This window comes from Papaver somniferum, chromosome 10, assembly GCF_003573695.1.
Source record: "Papaver somniferum cultivar HN1 chromosome 10, ASM357369v1, whole genome shotgun sequence".
Taxonomy (NCBI): Eukaryota; Viridiplantae; Streptophyta; class Magnoliopsida; order Ranunculales; family Papaveraceae; genus Papaver; species Papaver somniferum.
The window spans coordinates 89,425,560-89,448,467 of record NC_039367.1 but is presented as its reverse complement, the minus strand read 5'-3'; the positions used below and the strand labels follow the sequence as shown (position 1 = coordinate 89,448,467).

Here is a 22,908-nt window from a genome sequence, read left to right as displayed (position 1 = left end):
CTATTTATTTATTTTCAATGGAGAAGCACTATATATCATTTCTTAAAAGGTCAAAAAAGTGAATTATCAAAGGGAAGAATGGAATCCAATAATTTCCTTTTATTGCGAAAAAGAAAAAAATATATATAGATTGAAATTTATTATAGAAAAAACTAACATGAATTGCAAAATTTTGAGTAATTAAACTGCTTGAAAGCATGAATAGCTTGATCATGCAATGTATGCTAATTCAAGCATTTTAAGAGCATCTAAATCTGGCGTAGTACTAGTGGCATTTTTCATGTAACTTAGAAGAAAGATGACCAGGTTATAATCTACTGACCGTGCCTAATTGTCAATGGATGATATTCAATTTTCGCCATTCCATTTGTACTGCATACTTACCCCAAACTTCCAGGTATGTGAGCTTTAACAGCACGATTTCTGAGACAGTGAGATTCACAAAACATTAATTGAAAGAATTCATTCTCAGTCGAAGCATATCGAAGGCGCCATCTTGTTAGGATATTGCTGTTGACTAAAAACTAGTACTTTTTGATTAGATGGTAGCGAATCACACAGATCATGAGACCAAGAGCAAGGGACAACCCATGCTGAAAACTTTTGTATAGTTTACAATCTTGATTTGCCAAGTCTTTAGAAAGTTTCGTTTAAGAGGGAAAACCTCTTTATTATTGGAATTCCTAGGAGCTCTGATATCACACCTCCAGTTTATAACGCTTGATTGATATAAAAACAAAGCAACATCGACCTTCCCTTACATTTACGGTATACTGAAATACATACAAGACATAACTCAGCACTCAGCAGCATCTCCACAAACCGAAGCCAAACAATTATTTTTTTTATTTTGGTTCTGCTAAACCTTGCCAAACAAACATAAACAGAGAGAGGTACAACGAGAAAAAGCTTAAACCTCGTCAAAGACGTTATTATTCCAATAGATTGAGCTGAGCAAAACAAGAAAACAGAAAACTTAGAAATGTAGCGTGACATCCTCAAGAGACGGATGCATTACTAGTGTTCAGAGTTCCCTTTCAAGCAATTGCTTGAGCAGGATTAAGCACGTTTTTAACTCTACTCAACAGCTTCTCCTCAGTGCTGGAGTGCAAATAGTGAGAGACCCTATCTTTCTCTTTTTTCAAACATTCCTCGGCCTTCATTGCATACTCTTCTTGATTCCGGGGATAATAATCCGCTGTATCATTCAAAAACGGCGTTTCGAAATCATTGACATGATATACCATATTCTGTGTTTCATCCTTGTTCCCAAGGTCGACAAAAATCTCTAAAACATTCTTGACCAAAGTCTGATCGATTTCTTCTCCGTTGCGTTCTTGATTAATCAACGAGATAACTGTTGGAATATTTTCAACGCCGCTAACCAAAGGGGGGTCCTGGGGGGCATCGCCAGCATGCAGGTGCAACGCCGCTAACCAAAGCCTGTTCGAAAATTTCGAATCCAAAAGACACCATTGATGTCTGTTGATGAAGGAACCTGACGTTTCGTGAATAGAAACCTGTTGGCGAATAAAAAACCTATTCCCAACAGGTGCAAAACCCTTTATAAATAGCTTCTCCCAGTTTCGTTTAACATATAAGAAAAATCAATCTGTTTTCTCTATTTCAAAAAGCATCATCAGAAATCAGAAATCTCTTTGTGTGTTCTTGATTGAATCAAGGGGTACAAACCTTGAATTCAGTTTTCGTTGCAGGGCTTTCATTGTATCCTGAAGGCAATATTTCGCATACCTGTTGTAATCGCCAATTGTTATTGGGAGGGTAGAAATATTTGTCTAAAAGAAATTTATACAAGCCTTGAAAGTTTTGGAGTGCAACAATTTCTTCTCTGTGTCATTCATCCTTTGTGAAACCCATTTTTTTCCAACAATAACAGCATTCTTAACTCGAACTTTCATCTCCTCATAGACAATTCTACGGAAGCAGCCAAACCCAAATGCAAATGAGTTTCGAGGAATATAATAGCGATCGAGATAATTAAAAGGTTGAGAAAGTTTCTTTACCATAACCTTATGGTTTGCCCACCTCTTAACGAGTTCTTGCAACATAGATACATCATCATTCTTCTCTTGAATAGATGGTAAAACTCTTGATGGCAAGTAGTCGCCTGCGTACCATTCGTAAAACTTTCCAGAAAAATCATGAGGAGGTTTCTGAGTGCACATATTATAAACTGTTGTGATCAGGTTCATCAAACAAGCCGCGTCCATGGGTGTTTCACCAGGGACACCATAAATAGTTTTTATCACCTTTGTGATCCCCATCTGCATGATTTCCCACCCTTGCTCCAACTCTACCACTGGCCTCGTGTCCATCATTGTGCGCGAACTACCTCAACTCCAAACCCTAACTCAAGACAAAATGACCGAAGAGAAAAGAAGAAAAAGAAAAGAAAGCTAATGAGAAAAACTTGAGGCCATTCACTTGTTTTTATAGCGAAAGAAGGGTAGTCCCATTTAGAATGTAATTCTCATTTTTGGTACAGTTTGTATATTACGGAAACAGCCAGCCATGCTTCCAAAACCGCTGATGTGTGCCTCTTAATAACAAGATTTTTTCCTTTGGTCAAATAAAGGAGTCGAAATTGTTAAAATCATTTTTTTGTGGAAACTAGTAGATTTGAAGATCAGTGTTTGCTTATTCTGATTGAATTGCTCGATGAATAAGACTATTGGGAGTTTGAAATTCAGAAATGCTGCTTTTTAAGGAAAAAAATGTTCAGAATCGGATATTATTGCTTCCGATAATTCTGGTAATTAAAGATTTTTGCAATATTTGCGAGATGAACAATGTCGACGCTCCAAAGACGGGATATAAATGATAGACAGGCATTTTACATTTTCTTCAGCACTCATAGACGCACATTTACTTGAGCAGTATTGAGCTTAACACAAGGCCGGCTAAAGCAAGCTCATAGGCGCAAGGCTGGCTAAATCAAAAACAATTAAGCCCATATGCACAAATTTTCTTCAGCAGAAATCTAAATCTGTGTGAGCTCATGACACAAGGCCGGCTAAAGCAAAAACAATTTAGCTCATAAGCGCATATTTTATTTTCTTCAGCAGAAAAAAAAAAAGAAAAAGAAACCTTAATCTGTGATTTATTGGAACCCTTTCCACATTGTGCTAACACTATCATTGCTTGGTAGATGGCTGGTCAGAGCCTAAGGAGATATCTTTTTCTCTAAATGAGAAATGTGGTTACATGAATCCATACATTCAGGCTGCCTTGGGCGATAGGCCCATGTACTAAGAAAGGGTTTCAGTTATATTGCATTCAGGCTGCCTTGTTCACCGACTCGCTAGCAAAGCTGCAAAGGCAAACGAAAGCATACAGACTAACAACATTGTTTGGCTAACATTGCTGATCTATAGTTATTAAGAACAAACCAGATTACATTCACTTTCCAAGGAAAAAAAATTTGTGGTCAAAGCCCAAGCGTTGTTTCTAATGTAACCTTCCATGGTCGTTCTTGCAATAGATAGGGAAACAAATCTCTAATCAGAAAAATCAAGAATCTTTATAATTAAAGTGCTGACAATGAAGGAAAAAAAAAGTGCTGACAATGATATAGATATAGAGTAGTAAATTGAGCAAGGCAAAGGAAAACCAAAAGAAGGGTAAATTCAAAAAATGGCGTCACATCCTCGAGAGATCATCCAGGTCCAACTTGTCATCTCTAAAGTGGTCCATGGCATCAAGAGTGTTCCTTATCAAGCAACTGTTGAAACAGTATTAAGAACATCTTGAACGACCTTCAACAGCTTCTCCTTGGTACTGTAGCGCAAATATTGAGAGACCCTATCTTTCTCCTTTTTCAAACATTCCTCAGCCTTCACCGTATAGTCTCCTGGAGTCCAATTTGAAACTTTCTTGGTATAATAATCGACTGTGTCATCCAAAAACGCCGTTTCGAAACCATCCACATAACATTCCATATTTTGAAAAATCTCTAAAACTTCCATGAGCAAAGTTTGGTCGATTTCTTCTCCGTCGCGCTCTTGATTAATCAGCGTGATAACAGCATCCTTAACTCGAACTTTCATCGCCTCATAGACAATTTTACGAAAGCAACCAAACCCAGCATCCTTTTAACGATGGAAGTGATTTTCTCACAACATAATTGCGATCGAGATAATGGAAAACTCGAGAAAGCTTAGTTACCATAACCTTATGATTATCCCACCTATATACGAGTTCTTCCAACATTGATACATCATCGTCACGGTTCTCTTGAATAGCTGGTAAAACTTTGGAACTCAAGTAATCATTAAAAACGCCTTCGTACCTTTTGTAAAGCTCTTCAGAATAATCAGAAGGAGGAGATCCCAGATTGTAAACTGTTGTGTACATCTTCATCCTAGTTTCCGAGTCCATTGGTGATTCAGGAACACCTTCAATAATATTAATCAGCTTTGTAATCCCCATCTGCACTGTTGCCCATCCTTCTTCCAGCTGATCTAGCTCCATCTTGTCCATTGAGCACAAGATACCTCAACTCCAAAGACTAAGAATGAATTTTAAAAAGAGACCGAAGACAGATGATAATAAAAGAACACTGACGAGGAAAACTTCAGGCCACGAACTTGCTTTTATAGGGAAGGAAGGGGAGTCCTATTTAGAATGACATTCCTTTTTCGATAAAAGAGTATGCACACCCGAGGGACTGTATCCCCAACCTTGACACGTTCAACTTTTGAACGGAACTGAGCCTTGGTGGAACCGTTGCAGTTCCGGGATTGTTGCTCCCAACTTCCTAAGTTTTCCTTGGTACTCGAACCATTCTGGGCTAAACAACAGCTCAATAATTAAGTGAGAGAACTCACGCTTGGCTGAGCTGTTGTTACTTTTAGGTACACCTAATTGCCACAGTAAAAGTGGCTAGTGTCCAATTGTATGTGCAAACTCGAATCTAGTTATAGCTTAAAAAATTATGTAGAGCGCCACTGAATCATTTCCCTTGGCCCTCCTCATCTACAAGGAGTAAAATTACACAAGAAGAGTAGACAGAAAAGGAAAGAAAATCGGAACTAAGTACAGGGAAAGAAAAAGAACTAGGAGAATATCAGATCCCAGTTTAAATCCCATAAAAATATTTGAGCTCATAGATGGCAGGCAGATTTCCATCTAAAAAATTCATATTCAGCTCAATTTCAGAAATGAGCTCATAGACGGCACACTCTCTCCTAAAAGAAATTATAATCAGCTTTATATATTCAGCCACCGGAAGATCTGACAATTGCGGGAATAGGGGCGGAACTACAGCCAGGCTTGCTCGGCTTGAGCAACCCCTAAAATCCCAAATAACCATGTTTTTCACTACCTATTTCGGTTGAGGTGTTGAATTAGGTCTAATCTAATACGCTTGAGCCAGGTGTATACAAATGGTCCAGCCACAAAGCCACCCCTACACCAAATTTCCAGTCCCGCCACTGTGCGGGAACACTTAGGCGTAGACTCACAAACAAAAACAGTAGGGTACTAGGGTGGATTAGCCAAATAATAACAAAAATAATAGGGTACTAGGGTGGATTAACCAAATAATTTGATCAAACAGGGAAAAAACGCTAGAACAAAAACGCTAGAAACAGGGATTGAATCTGTGACCTTGTGGTTAACAGCCACACGTTTTAACCAGCTGAGTGATCAAACAGGGAAAAAAACGCTAGAAACAGGGATTGAACCTGTGACCTTGTGGTTAAGAGCCACACGCTCTAACCAGCTGAGCTATTCCACAGGGAAATTTTTTTTAAAAACAGGGATTGAACCTGTGACCTTGTGGTTAAGAGCCACACGCTCTAACCAGCTGAGCTATTCCACAGGGAAATTTTTTTTAAAAACAGGGATTGAACCTGTGACCTTGTGGTTAAGGGTTACACGCTCTAACCAGCTAAGCTATTCCAGCTTCCTTGATTGAAAAAACACAAATCTGCTAAACGTAGAACAAACAGTAAAGTAAAAACAGCATCCAATCTTGCAACAGATCTTTGGCATCTTGGAAAGTGCGAGACTGGCTTTGGGATGACAATTGCCTTCACTCCCTTTTAGCTCATAGACCGCACACTTTCTTCTAAAAAATTCATATTCAGCTCCGTTTCAGAAATGAGCTCATAGACGGCACATTCTCTTCTAAAAAAATCATATTCAGCCAGACGACACATTTTCTTTTACAAAAAATCGCATATCATATTCAGACACCGATTTATATATTCAGCCACCGGCAGATCTGGGTAGATTGTTGGTTACAATCTATACTTGAGGAGATATCCTTTTCTCTAGTTCTTTCTCTCTATGAGCAATGTGACATTTAGGCGATGGCCTCGATGCCTTCGGTCTGAGGCGCATGTATTACACATGGGTTTCTGTTATATTGATCCAGTGAATCAGTAGTTATAGACTCACAGGCAAAGCTGCAAAACAGCAAAGGAAAAAACAAAAGTTATCCAAATTATTTGAAAAAAAAAACACCAAAAACAGGGATTGAACCTGTGACCTTGTGGTTAAGGGCCACACGCTCTAACCAGCTGAGCTATTCCAGCTTTGGTGAAAAAATAAAAATTTACTCATCTTAACCAAAAATAACTTGGCAGCTTTGAAAACTCCGAAGTATGGCAATTTCCTTCACTCCTTGTAGCTTTACGGCCCGCAAAATAAACTTTGAAGTTATATCCGAGTGGATTCTTAGAGAGTGCACCCTTGTGTGCAAATGCTAATAGTTTCACCGAAGTACTGGTATGAAGTGCAAATACCAGTAGTTTTCACTGGGTGCATTCCCCACTAATTATTGTATACTTATCAACATACTAGTTCTTTAAGTTAAATCCTTCTCTTTCCATATAGAAATCTCGCAGAACAAGGAAAAAACTAATCAACGTGCAAAGATTGAATTGATTAATTGGCACGAAGTTAGATCTGTTCCTGTGGACTCAACAAATTGGAAGTTTGTTGATTTTATCTCACTATGGACTCAACAAACATGAAAAATGGATGTAAAAACCAACAAACATATAGCGTGCGTGTGATGAAAGTCCGGACGATCGTGCCATAATCATTGGCGTTGGAAGCTGGAGTTGAAAGGAAAACTTCCAGCAATTGAAGCAAAAACCCCACTGCTTTTCTCTCTCCCAAACCCGATTATTATATTTAGGATTTATTTTTTATTATTTATTTTATTAGTTAAACTAGATCTTTAACCGTGCCATAACGGCACGGGACTTCATGATTGTCTATTTATTCATTTGAGTAATACAACTATCACCAAGTGGATCAAAGATAGTTTTTCCAAGAAAGCAACATTAACAGAACTCGAAGGAACTGATAAGTAAGAAAATAAATCCGATAATTTTCACACCATATCCTCATCTTCGATTATTTTCCAATTCAATAAACATACCACGGAGTACATATATTAATATTCTTCGCATTGTAATATAACTGCCACATAATAATGTAATGAAGAAAAGTATATGACATCGGCCTAGTATGTCCTTAAAACACGATAAGTGTGCGGCAACAGGATTAGTGCATTTTTTGCAAATTTATTTCCACCAATTGTAAAAGGTACTGATACTAAAATTCCATGAATAAAGGGAACTACACCTTACAAAGACAAAATGGGAAACACACCAGAATGGGAAATACACTAAAACAAAATGCATAGACTGAAAGAAACATGAATGACAATTCCTAGTGTTAGAGCATTGCTTGGTCGAACTCGCATGCGTTGTTATCTCAAGCATGTTTGTCAATGTTAGTGATCAAAACTACAAGTCTTGATTTCTAACCTACATATCTAAAGGTCTCGGATTAGGATAGAAAGTGTAGTTGAGCTCAAGACTCCATGCCAATCATCATACAAGACGAATGACTACTCAAGGAACTGGTGGATCTTCATCGACTAAAAGGTATGTGGAGACTTGAACTTATCTGTCACTCAAAAGTCTATCTATTCTATCTCCTATTCTTGAGACAAAAGTCGTGCTGATGTATAGCCTTTCATTATACACATTTGCTATTTCGAGCCGAGTTTAACTCGCCTATCTATTTATCGAAATATGTGTTGGTAAGCTTTCGCTTTAGCCAAATTCATCTTTACCTAGTGACGAATGTCATGTTTCAATCACTTTGAAAATTGCTCTGACGAAAAATGGTTTGTGAATAACGACTACATAACGTCCTCTTAGAATTTTTCAATGATTGAAATGAGAGTTTAGATTACATAACCGTTGGTAGGATATAAGGATTGTTGTGGAAACACATATATGTATAAGTTTTTATTCCTTGAACCAAAGTTTGCGAACTTTGTTGATCAAGAGAAACGGAATGTGGCGTGAGCCAAGTCCGCAAACTAGCGGAATTTCTCGACCCGAGAACTTCTGCTGGAGTTTGTGAACTCCTTCCGTGAACTTAAGTCCGCGAACCCAGTCCGCGAACTTGGGTAGGTTATATCTAAAATTGGTTGTTCTTGAACTCATGTTTATTTAAACTAAGGAATGATTTTGCAAACCGTGGATATAAAGTTCATGAACTGGAGTGAATCAAACCGTTTTTGCTTCGATTATATCTTGTGTAGTTACATAAGGTCTAAGCAATTGAACAACTCTCTAACTAGTTCGTTGATAAGCACGAAAGTGCGACGCATTTTCACCCATAAATACATTTGCTGGAACTCATTTTGTCACTAATAAACTTGTTTTAATTGTTTTTGGAAGAATAAGCTCTTATGGAGAATTGGCTCGAAAAATGTTATTTGCACCCGAAACACACGTGTTATTCGGACACTTATTGTTGGTTAAGGGGCACCTAAATTACTAAGGGGCACCCTTCATCTTCTCCATTTCAAATCTGGTTTTTGGCGGGAACAATGGCAGCAGAATTAGGGTTTGAATTTTAGAGCTGTTTGAATGAGACTAAAGCGCTGAAACTAAATGGGTTTTCTCTAATTGAATTAACAGAGCTGGTAATAGTCTTAATTTCGACCAGAATTGTCTAGATAATCATATTTCAAGAAAACAGGATTTTTAAGTTTTGGCGGGACAGTTTTGCAGTCAACTGAGGAAACTACAGTTCGATTTTTGAACATCTTCTGAAGAGATTCAATGGCTGGGATTGACTGTATAGACTTGAATGGGTCAAACAGGAATGGTATGGCTGTTCGAACGAGCTTAATTGAGCTGGATAATGATATGGAGGCAAAACAGAGGAAAGAAACTCGGGTTCTTCTGTATTCAAGTCCTGAGGATTTGTTGAGTGTTTTTAGGGATTTTCTCGTCCATGTTGATTTTGTTGACCCTGTTTCATCTACACAGGGAAGGTATGTGGATTAGTTTCGGAAAAAAAGGAATGAAATGTGCGACAATGAGAAAACAGATTGGAAGAGATACACGGGGTTCTGTTGGGGTATTCATGGAAAGTTTGAGCGTGTTTACAACGTGTTGACTCACTTTTGAATGTTAACCGAGTATAGTGGAGTGTGTCTGCATCAATTGAACGCGTGAAAGGGAGGGGAATAAGAAAATATTTCCTTAACTGGAAGCTGAGGATAATATTGATTAATGGAAGATTATTTGCATTAACACGAAGATATTGTTGGTCCTGTGGGTATAAATAAGTTGCTTGGGTGTAAGAGAGGGGATATCAAGAGTTGGGAGAGGATACAGACGAATAGGAGAAGTTGCAGAAGCTTCTCTGCTGATGCAGAGAGGTAGAAGACGAATAACACAGACGACGCTGCAGGTCTGTCGTTTTACAACTGTCACAGTTCTCAGCTTAGTGACAGTTTTTCTACGACAGTTCCCTAATATAGTTTCTGTAACAGCTGCTTTGAACATACATTTTAACGGTGAGTTTGTAACCGCCTACTAAGCGTTGCAAATTCCCGGTTTATCTTATTTTTCTCCTTTTCTTCATTGTAAATACCATTTGAGCTATATAAAAAATATTTTGAGAGTGTCTACATCATGAGTAGCTAAACCTCAACACTGGGTCGACGGAGGAAACCGAATTTCATACATGGGTGAATTTATTTTATTCTTTTTATGACTATTGCACTTATTTTAATTGATTTATGATTTAATTTAATCAGTTATTATTTTATTTGATGGGTCATGCTTGCTTAAATGTTTGATGTCTCATGCTTACGATTTATAACTAATATTTTGAGAATTTACCTTGGCAAAAATGAAAGTCCATATTTTTGTTTATTGAAGAATAAATAATTGAACCTTATGATATGAATTCGGTGTAATCCTGGACCCAGTAACTCTCGCTTTAATTAATTATTTCATTAAATCTTTAATTTTAATCTTCAAAAGTCTTAGAGTTCGAATCTTATTTACTACAACAACAAAAAAATATTATCATTTTGGTGTCGCCGACGCGGACTTGTTTTTAGATTAATTTTTAGGTTTATTTTTATTTTGTACAGTATTTTCATTTCATTTTAGATTTTCTTTTTTTTTCTTTTTATGCGTTTCTTTTTGTATTTCTTTTCAGGGACTTTTTGAAGATGATGACTTCTTCTAAGGAGACGTCACCTAAGATGACGCTAGCGGAATATAAGCGTAGAAATTCAAATTATCAAGCAACCTCATCTGAGATGACGCTTGGTGAATATAAACATAGGCAACGGTATGGAGTTTTTGCTCCACAAATGGTAAGTGAAGAATCTCCTCTAATGATATGTGAGAAGTATTACAAATACACACCACCTAGTTTGGAACAAAGATTGAGAATTCTGGAATGCCAAAAAATATTTAATGATGATGATGATCAGTCTTGTGACTCTCTGTTCCAGACAAAATTTGTAGATGACCCTGTGGATGATTGTGTAGATGATTTGCCTAATTCCATAGATGAATCTATCTCACAAGATAATTCACTCAACTTAGAGGTTGTTTCTAGACCCCTAGACTTCCAAAAGTTACCTAATTTAGGGTTAGGATTGTATGCTTCTAAAATATTGTTGGAATACTTTGCATCTAAATACCCAGCGGATTCGCCTATTTCTAATACCGTGCATGAGCCAATTGAAAATTTTCATGTTCCAATAGTATCCCCATATTATGTTCTTTACACACTTCCTTGTGTTGTAAAAACTTGGTTTGGAGGTAAGTCTTTGTTTTTGATAGTTTCAGTGTCTCCGCATTGTTATAACATAAGTGTGAAGCTTTCATTTGTAAATGTTGTATTTTGGGTTGATCCCCAAATTTTCAGGTTGTTAGTTTATGGGGATCCTTTTTGTATATTCCAGTAGGTGTATTTTTATTTTATTTTTTTATATTTTCGTTTATTTTTTGCATCTTATGAATTTCCCATCTTAAGTTTTGTGTTGGATGACTCAATTACATTGAGGACAATGTAATGTTTAAGTGTGGGGGAGTGGTTAACTTTTTTAATTTATTTTTTTCAGGAATTTTCTTGCAAATAGTGATCAGCTGTTGAGCAGGTCTATTGTGGGATTGTAGGTGTATTATATTATGACCAGCTGTGTAGCGGGTTTTTTTTTTTAAAAAAAAATTATGATTGTTAGGGTTATGACCAGCTGTGTAGCGGGTCTTTTCTCTTTTCTTGCATGTTATGACCAGCTGTGTAGCGGGTTTCTCTCTATCTATCTATCTTATTATATGACCAGCTGTGTAGCGGGTCTCTTTATCTTATTTTATGACCAGCTGTGTAGCGGGTTAAAAAAAATAATAATTATTATTATTATGACCAGCTGTGTAGCGGGTCTCTCTCTCTTATTATATGACCAGTTGTGTAGCGGGTCAATTTTCGGATTTGCTCGAGGACTAGCAAAATGTAAGTGTGGGGAAATTTGATAAGCACGAAAGTGCGACGCATTTTCACCCATAAATACATTTGTTGGAACTCATTTTATCACTAATAAACTTGTTTTAGTTGTTTTTGGAAGAATAAGCTCTTATGGAGAATTGGTTTGAAAAATGTTATTTGCACCCGAAGGACACGTGGTATTCGGACTCTTATTGTTGGTTAAGGGGAACCTCAATTACTAAGGGGCACCCAAATTATTATCGGCACCCCAGCAGCAGGTTAAGGGGCACCCTTCATCTTCTCCATTTCAAATATGGTTTTTGGCGGGAACAATGGCAGCAGAATTAGGGTTTGGATTTTGGTGCTGTTTGAATGAGACTAAAGCGCTGAAACTAAATGAGTTTTCTCTAATTGAATTAACAGAGCTGGTAATAGTCTTAGTTTCGACCAGAATTGGATAGATAATCAGATTTCAAGAAAACAGGATTTTTAAGTTTTGGCAGGACAGTTTTGCAGTCAACTGAGGAAACTACGGTTCGATTTTTGAACATCTTCTTAAGAGATTCAATGGCTGGGATTGATTGTATAGACTTGAATGGGTCAAAAAAGAATGGTATGGCTGTTCGAACGAGCTTAATTGGGATGGATAATGATATGGAGGCAAAATAGAGGAAAGAAACTCGGGTTCTTCTGAATTCAAGTCCTGAGGATTTGCTGAGTGTTTTTAGGGATTTTCTCGTCCATGTTGATTTTGTTGACCCTGTTTCATCTACACAGGGAAGGTATGTGGATTAGTTTCGGAAAAAAAGGAATGAAATGTGCGACAATGAGAAAACAGATTGGAAGAGATACACGGGGTTCTGTTGGGGTATTCATGGAAAGTTTGAGCGTGTTTACAGCGTGTTGACTCACTTTTGAATGTTAACCAAGTATAGTGGAGTGTGTCTGCATCAATTGAACGCGTGAAAGGGAGGGGAATAAGAAAATATTTCCTTAACTGGAAGCTGAGGATAATATTGATTAATGGAAGATTATTTGCATTAACACGAAGATATTGTTGGTCCTGTGGGTATAAATAAGTTGCTTGGGTGTAAGAGAGGGGATATCAAGAGTTGGGAGAGGATACAGACGAATAGGAGAAGTTGCAGAAGCTTCTCTGCTGCTGCAGAGAGGTAGAAGACGAAGAACACAGACGACGCTGCAGGTCTGTCGTTTTACAACTGTCACAGTTCTCAGCTTAGTGACAGTTTTTCTACGACAGTTCCCTAATATAGTTTCTGTAACAGCTGCTTTGAACATACATTTTAACGGTGAGTTTGTAACCGCCTACTAAGCGTTGCAAATTCCCGGTTTATCTTATTTTTCTCCTTTTCTTCATTGTAAATACCATTTGAGCTATATAAAAAATATTTTGAGAGTGTCTACATCATGAGTAGCTAAACCTCAACACTGGGTCGACGGAGGAAACCGAATTTCATACATGGGTGAATTTATTTTATTCTTTTTATGACTATTGCACTTATTTTAATTGATTTATGATTTAATTTAATCAGTTATTATTTTATTTGATGGGTCATGCTTGCTTAAATGTTTGATGTCTCATGCTTACGATTTATAACTAATATTTTGAGAATTTACCTTGGCAAAAATGAAAGTCCATATTTTTGTTTATTGAGCTATAATTGTCGAAGAATAAATAATTGAACCTTATGATATGAATTCGGTGTAATCCTGGACCCAGTAACTCTCGCTTTAATTAATTATTTCATTAAATCTTTAATTTTAATCTTCAAAAGTCTTAGAGTTCGAATCTTATTTACTACAACAACAAAAAAATATTATCATTTTGGTGCCGCCGACGCGGACTTGTTTTTAGATTAATTTTTAGGTTTATTTTTATTTTGTACAGTATTTTCATTTCATTTTAGATTTTCTTTTTTTTCTTTTTATGCGTTTCTTTTTGTATTTCTTTTCAGGGACTTTTTGAAGATGATGACTTCTTCTAAGGAGACGTCACCTAAGATGACGCTAGCGGAATATAAGCGTAGAAATTCAAATTATCAAGCAACCTCATCTGAGATGACGCTTGGTGAATATAAACATAGGCAACGGTATGGAGTTTTTGCTCCACAAATGGTAAGTGAAGAATCTCCTCTAATGATATGTGAGAAGTATTACAAATACACACCACCTAGTTTGGAACAAAGATTGAGAATTCTGGAATGCCAAAAAATATTTAATGATGATGATGATCAGTCTTGTGACTCTCTGTTCCAGACAAAATTTGTAGATGACCCTGTGGATGATTGTGTAGATGATTTGCCTAATTCCATAGATGAATCTATCTCACAAGATAATTCACTCAACTTAGAGGTTGTTTCTAGACCCCTAGACTTCCAAAAGTTACCTAATTTAGGGTTAGGATTGTATGCTTCTAAAATATTGTTGGAATACTTTGCATCTAAATACCCAGCGGATTCGCCTATTTCTAATACCGTGCATGAGCCAATTGAAAATTTTCATGTTCCAATAGTATCCCCATATTATGTTCTTTACACACTTCCTTGTGTTGTAAAAACTTGGTTTGGAGGTAAGTCTTTGTTTTTGATAGTTTCAGTGTCTCCGCATTGTTATAACATAAGTGTGAAGCTTTCATTTGTAAATGTTGTATTTTGGGTTGATCCCCAAATTTTCAGGTTGTTAGTTTATGGGGATCCTTTTTGTATATTCCAGTAGGTGTATTTTTATTTTATTTTTTTATTTTCGTTTATTTTTTGCATCTTATGAATTTCCCATCTTAAGTTTTGTGTTGGATGACTCAATTACATTGAGGACAATGTAATGTTTAAGTGTGGGGGAGTGGTTAACTTTTTTAATTTATTTTTTCAGGAATTTTCTTGCAAATAGTGATCAGCTGTTGAGCAGGTCTATTGTGGGATTGTAGGTGTATTATATGACCAGCTGTGTAGCGGGTTTTTTTTTTAAAAAAAAATTATGATTGTTAGGGTTATGACCAGCTGTGTAGCGGGTCTTTTCTCTTTTCTTGCATGTTATGACCAGCTGTGTAGCGGGTTTCTCTCTATCTATCTATCTTATTATATGACCAGCTGTGTAGCGGGTCTCTTTATCTTATTTTATGACCAGCTGTGTAGCGGGTTAAAAAAATAATAATTATTATTATGACCAGCTGTGTAGCGGGTCTCTCTCTCTTATTATATGACCAGTTGTGTAGCGGGTCAATTTTCGGATTTGCTCGAGGACTAGCAAAATGTAAGTGTGGGGAAATTTGATAAGCACGAAAGTGCGACGCATTTTCACCCATAAATACATTTTTTGGAACTCATTTTATCACTAATAAACTTGTTTTAGTTGTTTTTGGAAGAATAAGCTCTTATGGAGAATTGGTTTGAAAAATGTTATTTGCACCCGGAGGACACGTGGTATTCGGACTCTTATTGTTGGTTAAGGGGAACCTCAATTACTAAGGGGCACCCAAATTATTATCGGCACCCCAGCAGCAGGTTAAGGGGCACCCTTCATCTTCTCCATTTCAAATATGGTTTTTGGCGGGAACAATGGCAGCAGAATTAGGGTTTGGATTTTGGTGCTGTTTGAATGAGACTAAAGCGCTGAAACTAAATGAGTTTTCTCTAATTGAATTAACAGAGCTGGTAATAGTCTTAGTTTCGACCAGAATTGGCTAGATAATCAGATTTCAAGAAAACAGGATTTTTAAGTTTTGGCAGGACAGTTTTGCAGTCAACTGAGGAAACTACGGTTCGATTTTTGAACATTTTCTTAAGAGATTCAATGGCTGGGATTGATTGTATAGACTTGAATGGGTCAAAAAAGAATGGTATGGCTGTTCGAACGAGCTTAATTGGGATGGATAATGATATGGAGGCAAAATAGAGGAAAGAAACTCGGGTTCTTCTGAATTCAAGTCCTGAGGATTTGCTGAGTGTTTTTAGGGATTTTCTCGTCCATGTTGATTTTGTTGACCCTGTTTCATCTACACAGGGAAGGTATGTGGATTAGTTTCGAAAAAAAAGGAATGAAACGTGCGACAATGAGAAAACAGATTGGAAAAGATACACGGGGTTCTGTTGGGGTTATCTTGGAAAGTTTGAGCGTGTTTACAGCGTGTTGACTCACTTTTGAATGTTAACCGGGTATAGTGGAGTGTGTCTGCAGCAATTGAACGCGTGAAAGGGAGGGGAATAAGAAAATATTTCCTTAACTGGCAGCCGAGGATAATATTGATTAATGGAAGATTATTTGCATTAACACGGAGATATTGTTGGTCTTGTGGGTATAAATAAGTTGCTTGGATGTAAGAGAGGGGATATCGAGAGTTGGGAGAGGATACAGACGAATAGGAGAAGTTGCAGAAACTTCTCTGCTGCTGCAGAGAGGTAGAAGACGAAGAACACAGAAGACGCTACAGGTCTGTCGTTTTACAACTGTCACAGTTCTCGGCTTAGAGACGGTTTTTCTACGACGATTTCCTAATATAGTTTCTGTAAGAGCTTATTTGAACATTTTAACGGTGAGTTTGTAACGCCCACTAAGCATTGCAAATTCCCGGTTTATCTTATTTTTCTCCTTTTCTTCATTGTAAACACCATTTGAGCTATATAAAAAATATTTTGAGAGTGTCTACATCATGAGTAGCTAAACCCCAACACTAGATCGACGGAGGAATCCGAATTTCATACACGGGTGAATTTATTTTATTCTTTTTATGACTATTGCACTTATTCTAATTGATTTATGATTTAATTTAATTAGTTATTATTTTATTTGATGGGTCATGCTTGCTTAAATATTTGATGTCCCATGCTTACGATTTATAACTAATATTTTGAGAATCTACCTTGGAAAAAATAAGAGTCCATATTTTTGTTTATTGAGCTATAATTGTTGAAGAATAAATAATTGAACCTTATGATATGAATTCGGTGTAATCCTAGACCCAGTAATTCTAGCTTTAAATAATTATTTCATTAAATCTTTAATTTTAATCTTTGCAAGTCTTAGAGTTCGAATCTTATTTACTACAACAAAAAAAATAATATTATGATTCATTTGAGTCATTTGAACTAGTTATGGTGAAGAAGAATATGGTGGATATGAAAGTGATCATATGGATAACCATTTGGTTAACTATTGTTGAACCAACAAATGTTAATGTTTGCGAATGGTTCTTAAACCCAAAATTGGACATTTCATTTGTGTGTAACAAACTAAGTTTTCGATCCAATGATAGGTAAGGAATTAAACCTGAAACTATGGTTATATTTACACCTGCAAGTATACAGGGTCAGATAGTAGATAATGAATAAGCAGGGGAAGTCCACAGGGACAAGGAGGGAGCTGGTGTTGTTTTCTAAATCTTTCTAGTGACAGTGACTAAAAACACTAGGGCATTTGAATCCACCCAATAATCCTAAGCTAAGGCAATGCCTATTCAAATTATGTTCTTGTTCTTTTCCAGATAAAACTACAATGAATGATCTCTCAGTTAGTCTCCCTAACTCACCCCTAGTATAAGCTGTCTTCTTACAACACAACCTATCACAGGCTCATTTGGTTCAATTAGCTAACTGTCATTCCTTTATCAATTAAGCACATTTCTTCCTCCAGAGAGGTCTCAAATGGATGACTTATCAACCAACTTCACTAACTCACCCCTAGTATCAACTGTCTTCTTACAGTACAATTGATCACAGGCTAATTTGATCCATTAGCTAACTATCATTCCTAAAGCAATGAAGCACAACAAGAACAACAACATGAACATGAATTATCTTAACATATGATTATGGGTTTCATCAAAACCCTAGTTATTAAATTATAACATGATGAACACAATACTGAAAATAATCTAAACTTGAGACTAACAGTGGAGAGCACTGGCTAGTCCAGGCCTCCTGAGATGTGCTCTGGCTAATCCAGGCATGCCTCAATTTCACACCCAACACCTTCTATTTATACAAGCAAGCAAAAACCCAAAAATCCCCAAATTATCAGAAAATTAGGGTTTCACCAAAAAGTGAAATTGACCCTTACCTAATCTCTGAAAACTCTTGAGTACGTCGACCCATGCTTCCTTATGGTCTCCTGATGCTTCCCACACCTCCAATTTGCTCTTCTAACTCGACCTAATTTATCAATTTTACACGTTAGGGCTTTGGAAGAGAAACGTGTAGAAATTGAGAAAGTAGGCGGCTAAATAGATGGTAATGATGGTGGTGGAGATGGGTTATAGTGGTTGAGTGATTTGAGAGTTAGTAGTGGTGGTTGTGGTGGTGGTTGAGCGGGAACAGGGAGTTGGTGGTGGCGGACATGGAGGGTTCAGTGAAGAAGAAAGTGGGAAGAAGGAAAGCTCGATGGAATTAGGGGTTATACGTTGTTTGTTTTGGGTATAGGCTTTTTAGATTATGGTGTTGATCGGGCTCATCAAATTTTGATGTTTAGCGAAGCGAAGATGTTGGATGAAAAGATGAAGGAATGATCCAACGGCTCGATGGAAATGGATATGAAACGACCTTTGGATCTGGGATACATCAAAACTGACGGTCTGAGATGGAGATTGGTGCTATAGTGTTAGACAGGAACATCAAAACTCCATGGACTCTGATGGAGCGACCGTTGGATGATGGAATGGATTCAATCTGACGGTGAAGGAGAGAAACGGGTTTGGGTATTGATTTTAGGCTTAGAAAATGGGTTTGGGTTTAGGAAATGGGTTTGAGCTTAAACAATCTTGAGCCCACTTCTTCTTTAAGAACAATTTCTTCCTTTGTGAGCCCATTTCCATCCTTGAGTCTTCTATACCGCATTCTGCACTTCTTTTCCTCTAGAGTTCCCGCCGGCTTTCTCGGTGTCTTTGAACTTTTCGCTCCGCAACTCATCTAGTCTTTATTTATTACCTAAAAATGCAAAATTAATTAATAAAAATATTTATTCTTGAAAATAAAGAAAATACAGAATATGGGATAAAATGTAGAATTAATGAACAAAAGATGAGTTAAATGCCAACAAAAATATATAGAAGTATACATTTTTTAGCACTCATCAAATACCCCCAAACCTGAATTTTACTTGTCCTCAAGTAAAACAAAACTAAGGAAATCCTACCTATACCACTGTTGCTGGTCTCTCGAATGCATTTAGCGTATGCACTAAGCCTTTTAAACCACTAAGTGTCCCTAGTGGACGAGTGAAGTCTCGTGAAGGTTTGCTTAGAACGTACCTACAAAGTTCTAGGTCAAAATATAAGCTCAGATTCCATCAAATGTGACATGTGCAAGACAGTAGAAGCTCACAGCAAAATGGAGATGTCAATCTAGCTATCAAAGGCACAATCCTAGCACTGATAACAACTAAAGACACGTGATAAGAGTGTAAAGTGTATCTACACATGTTTCTAGAATGACCTGAAGTTATGACTACTAATCACCAAGAGATAGTTTTTAGGATAAGAACCGAATTCTAAGCCAAGCTAGCTGTCCGGCTTTACGAGAATTGTGAATGTTCACCCAATGAGTTGGTGATATTTCAGTTTACCCGCGTTATACATCGATGGCTGCACCCTCCTTGCTTATTACAAGACTATTTACAACAAAAAGATGACTCTTTACATGACTCTTATTTACATTGATTACTCTCTTTTATTTTTGGAACAAGAGAGAACTATTGTCTTTAACATGACAAAACATGGAATAAATGCTTGATATTTTTTTTTTTTTTTGATTTTTTTTTTTTAAATTAATAACTTTGGTCTTTACAACATAGTGACACTTTTGATACATGAACAAAAAGAAAAACATAATTACATGACTCTTAGCAAGAGGTGGCCCTTATCGAATGCATCCGGTCAAATTCTATGGTTGCTTTTCTTAACGTATCCTCCAACTTCTATCCCAGCCAACCAAAGAACAAGCTAGTCAAGTCTCATTCAGTATTCTAAAGTGATTGGCAATCTAACTTCCTATCAAACACCTTGAAGATCGAGGCCATACATGTATTGGTAGATCGTGCGCGTGCAAATTTCTTATCACTATGTGAATTGTGCTAGAATCAGGGTGCCTAAATATCTAGACTAAGACTCCTAATAATAATACATATTTGCACAAGAGTCAACATTTCAAGGTAAATGAGCTCCATTTTTTTATGATTTTTTCATTTTTTAATTTTTAATTTTTTTCAAAAAGAGGGAGTTCTGTTTTCAATTATAGCATGATATCGTGGTACCTACTTTCACCCCTAAACCTAAACTAAACATTGTCCTCAATGTTTCTAAAGATAAACATATTCATAACTTGGACATATCGGAAAAACATGTTGAGTTTGAGAGAAAGGAAGAGATACCCGATTTGACGAAAGAAAACGAACTCCATTATTCATGGTTAGAATCCAACGTATTTCAGCCGCGATCGCCATGGGTAGTAAGATATAAAGAAAAGAAACAAAAACTACCTACCGGATTATGTACAAAAAATTCACTATATACATAAAGTCTAAAGAGTTGAGGATCAACCCAAAAGACAAAGTGTTGAAACATAGAAAGTTTCAAAACACTAAAATTGGACTTAAATGGGAGTGAGAGTGAAAAACCGAATGAATCACCCCTAAACCTAAATTGTTCAACAGTTTACTTTTAAGCACAAAATCTTTTAATTTTAGGGGTTCAGGATTCAAAAGGTCTAACTCATAATGGACTGTTTTCGGGATGGGCAAGAAATGCATTCCAACTGTGGCTCTTTAAAAGTGTTATATTTTGAAGCAAAATAGTCCAAGAGGACTTGGGAGGCACACAGTTCCAATCCTAGATTGGGAATTTTCAGAAAAGTTGGTTTAAAATTTTTGTTGCAAACCAAATCTAGGTTGGGTGGAATAATCTCAATTTGCGATTTAGGTAAGAAAGTGGGTACATCTAAATTATTTTCATGGGTACGATCAATAGTACCAACACATACTTTCCTAAATCAGAAACAGGTAAAATGCTCACATTCATCGAACAAAACATCAAGACCTAAATCAGTATCATGATTGTTCGAAGTACTCAAATCATCACCGGAAGAAATAACATTTTGTGACTTAGGCAAGGAATCAGACACATCAAATTCGTCCTCATGCATAATAAAATTAGTGTCTACAGAAGATTCAACTATTCCTATGTCATGTTCATCTTCACAGAAGAATTGTACAAGCCCCATATTAGAATCAAAATCATATGAATTACAATGAGTATCAGAAGAAACAACATTCATGAAGGTTGAGGCTGAGAAGCCATATGTTATTGAACCAAAAGGTTCCACAATATTTTCAGCAAAAACATGTTCTTCTAACATATCATTATCATCATCATCAATGGTCCTGGTAACATGCCTATTGGTCCTCATTAAAAGTGGTGGTGTCCTTAGTCGATTCATGTTCCTCTAAATCAGGTTCATATTCAATATCATTTAGATGAATGGGACTGGACACTTATTAGGGACAACATGCATTTCCTCATGAATTTCCTCCTTTTGTAGTTGAAGCAAAATCTGATCTAACTTCGCCTGAATGCGTGATATAGTTCTATCAGAATTTTGCTCACGAGTCTGAGAGCTTCTACGGTGGAGTCTAAATTCATGGGAGTACAAAATTCTTCATGTTCAAATTGTGGTGAATGGTACATGTGTGCATGGTCATTAGGGTTTACAAAATATTGATCGCAACCTTCGAAAGGTTGATTATGGTCCCAATGACTACCAGCCTCACAATTTGTGGGCATTTCATAATTTGGATTTTCATGGTATCCCCTAGATTTCCTAAATTCATGCAAAACATAGCAATATTCATCAGGGTGGTCTAAACCACCACAAAAGGTACAAACATGCATATTAGGTTGGCTAGGTTGATACATGGGTGAATAGTTATACGGGTTTGCATATTGAGGCTCATGACCTTGAAAAGGTCCATAATTATAATCCCTATAACTATTGACATCATGGTCTGTGGGAGGCTCATAAGGTGAATCTTGCCCGTAAGCATCTCTAATAGATTTATTCCCAGAGGCAGACCAAAATCCAGACATGTCTTTGTTTTATGAAATAATCACACAAATCACAAAAAAGTAAGGCCCATACTTTGAGAAAAAAGCAAGCCCATAATTTTTTTTTTTTTTTTTTTTTTAAAGGGAGATAAAAATTTGGTTTAATTTGGGAGCAATTTTGGTTTTAATTTTGGGAGCAAAAATTTGGTTTTTGAAATTAGGAGCAATTTTTTTTTTTTTTTTTTTGTGTTGGGTTTTGAAGCCCAAATTTTAGTTTAAAAGAAACTACAAGCCTAACAAACAATAAATTACAAGCCCAAATAAAGAAAGAAATAAAAATAAAACTAATTATTACAAACCCACAAAACAAGAAAAAAAAAAAAAAAAAAAAAAACTAAAATTATTACAATCCCAAACAAAGAAAGAAATAAAATTCTGGTGAGATTGATTGGGGTTCAACTACAGTCCATACCGAAGTTAGTTTGGAGTAGGCTAGTGTCTGTAGCGGCTTAATACAGTGTATGTTCAATCTGGACTAGGTCCCGGGGGTTTTCTGCATTTGCGGTTTCCTAGTTAACAAAATTCTGGTGTCTGTGTTATTTCTTTTCCGCATTGTATTTTGTTATATAATTGAAATATCACAGGTTGTGCGTTGTTCAATCAATTAGAATATCCGACCTTTTGGTTGTTGATTTAAAATGATTGACACTTGGATATTGATATTTGGTACCATCCAAGTTATCTCTCTAGTATTTGATAAAGACTCGCAGATTTCTATTTGCTTGAGTATATATCAAATCGAGAGACTGAGATATAAACTCTTTGATATACTTTTTATTTAGATTGAGTCTGACTGTGTAGTTGATTCTCTAGAAAGTATATTGGAGTTTTTCCATACAGATTGCTAAGCGAAATATTGGGTGTGGTTGTTGTACCCCAACTTTTTCAATTGGTATCAGAGCAGGAAAACACGTTTAAGACCTTACAAGTTTGTGTTTGTAGCGATCTGACTTTATGGACAGAGGTGATATCTCTATTAACGTACCACCAGTCTTTGATGGCTCTAATTA

The 22,908-nt window shown here is 36.6% G+C and overlaps 1 protein-coding gene and 3 non-coding genes across 4 annotated transcripts; all 4 read right to left on the bottom strand.

Moving 5' to 3' along the window:
- Window positions 1-3,734: 3,734 nt before the first annotated feature.
- LOC113315902 (putative cullin-like protein 2) lies at window positions 3,735-4,491 on the bottom strand. Its single transcript, XM_026564144.1, has 2 exons — window positions 4,192-4,491; window positions 3,735-4,109 (listed from the first exon to the last, which is right to left on the bottom strand). Exons 1-2 carry the CDS (start codon window positions 4,489-4,491, stop codon window positions 3,735-3,737), a joined length of 675 nt encoding a protein of 224 aa, XP_026419929.1.
- A 1,193-nt stretch (window positions 4,492-5,684) lies between these two features.
- TRNAK-CUU lies at window positions 5,685-5,757 on the bottom strand. The gene has a single exon. It is a non-coding gene; the product is annotated as a tRNA-Lys (tRNA).
- An 11-nt stretch (window positions 5,758-5,768) lies between these two features.
- Window positions 5,769-5,842, bottom strand: TRNAK-CUU. Its single transcript has one exon. It is a non-coding gene; the product is annotated as a tRNA-Lys (tRNA).
- A 644-nt stretch (window positions 5,843-6,486) lies between these two features.
- On the bottom strand, window positions 6,487-6,560 carry TRNAK-CUU. The gene has a single exon. It is a non-coding gene; the product is annotated as a tRNA-Lys (tRNA).
- Window positions 6,561-22,908: the final 16,348 nt, after the last annotated feature.

Coding starts and splice junctions, on each gene's coding strand:
- LOC113315902 (XM_026564144.1), bottom strand. CDS start 4,491: ATGGAGCTAGATCAGCTGGAAGAAGGATGGGCAACAGTGCAGATGGGG. Junction 4,110..4,191: donor ATAGGTGGGATAATCATAAG/GTTATGGTAACT, acceptor CATCGTTAAAAG/GATGCTGGGTTTGGTTGCTT.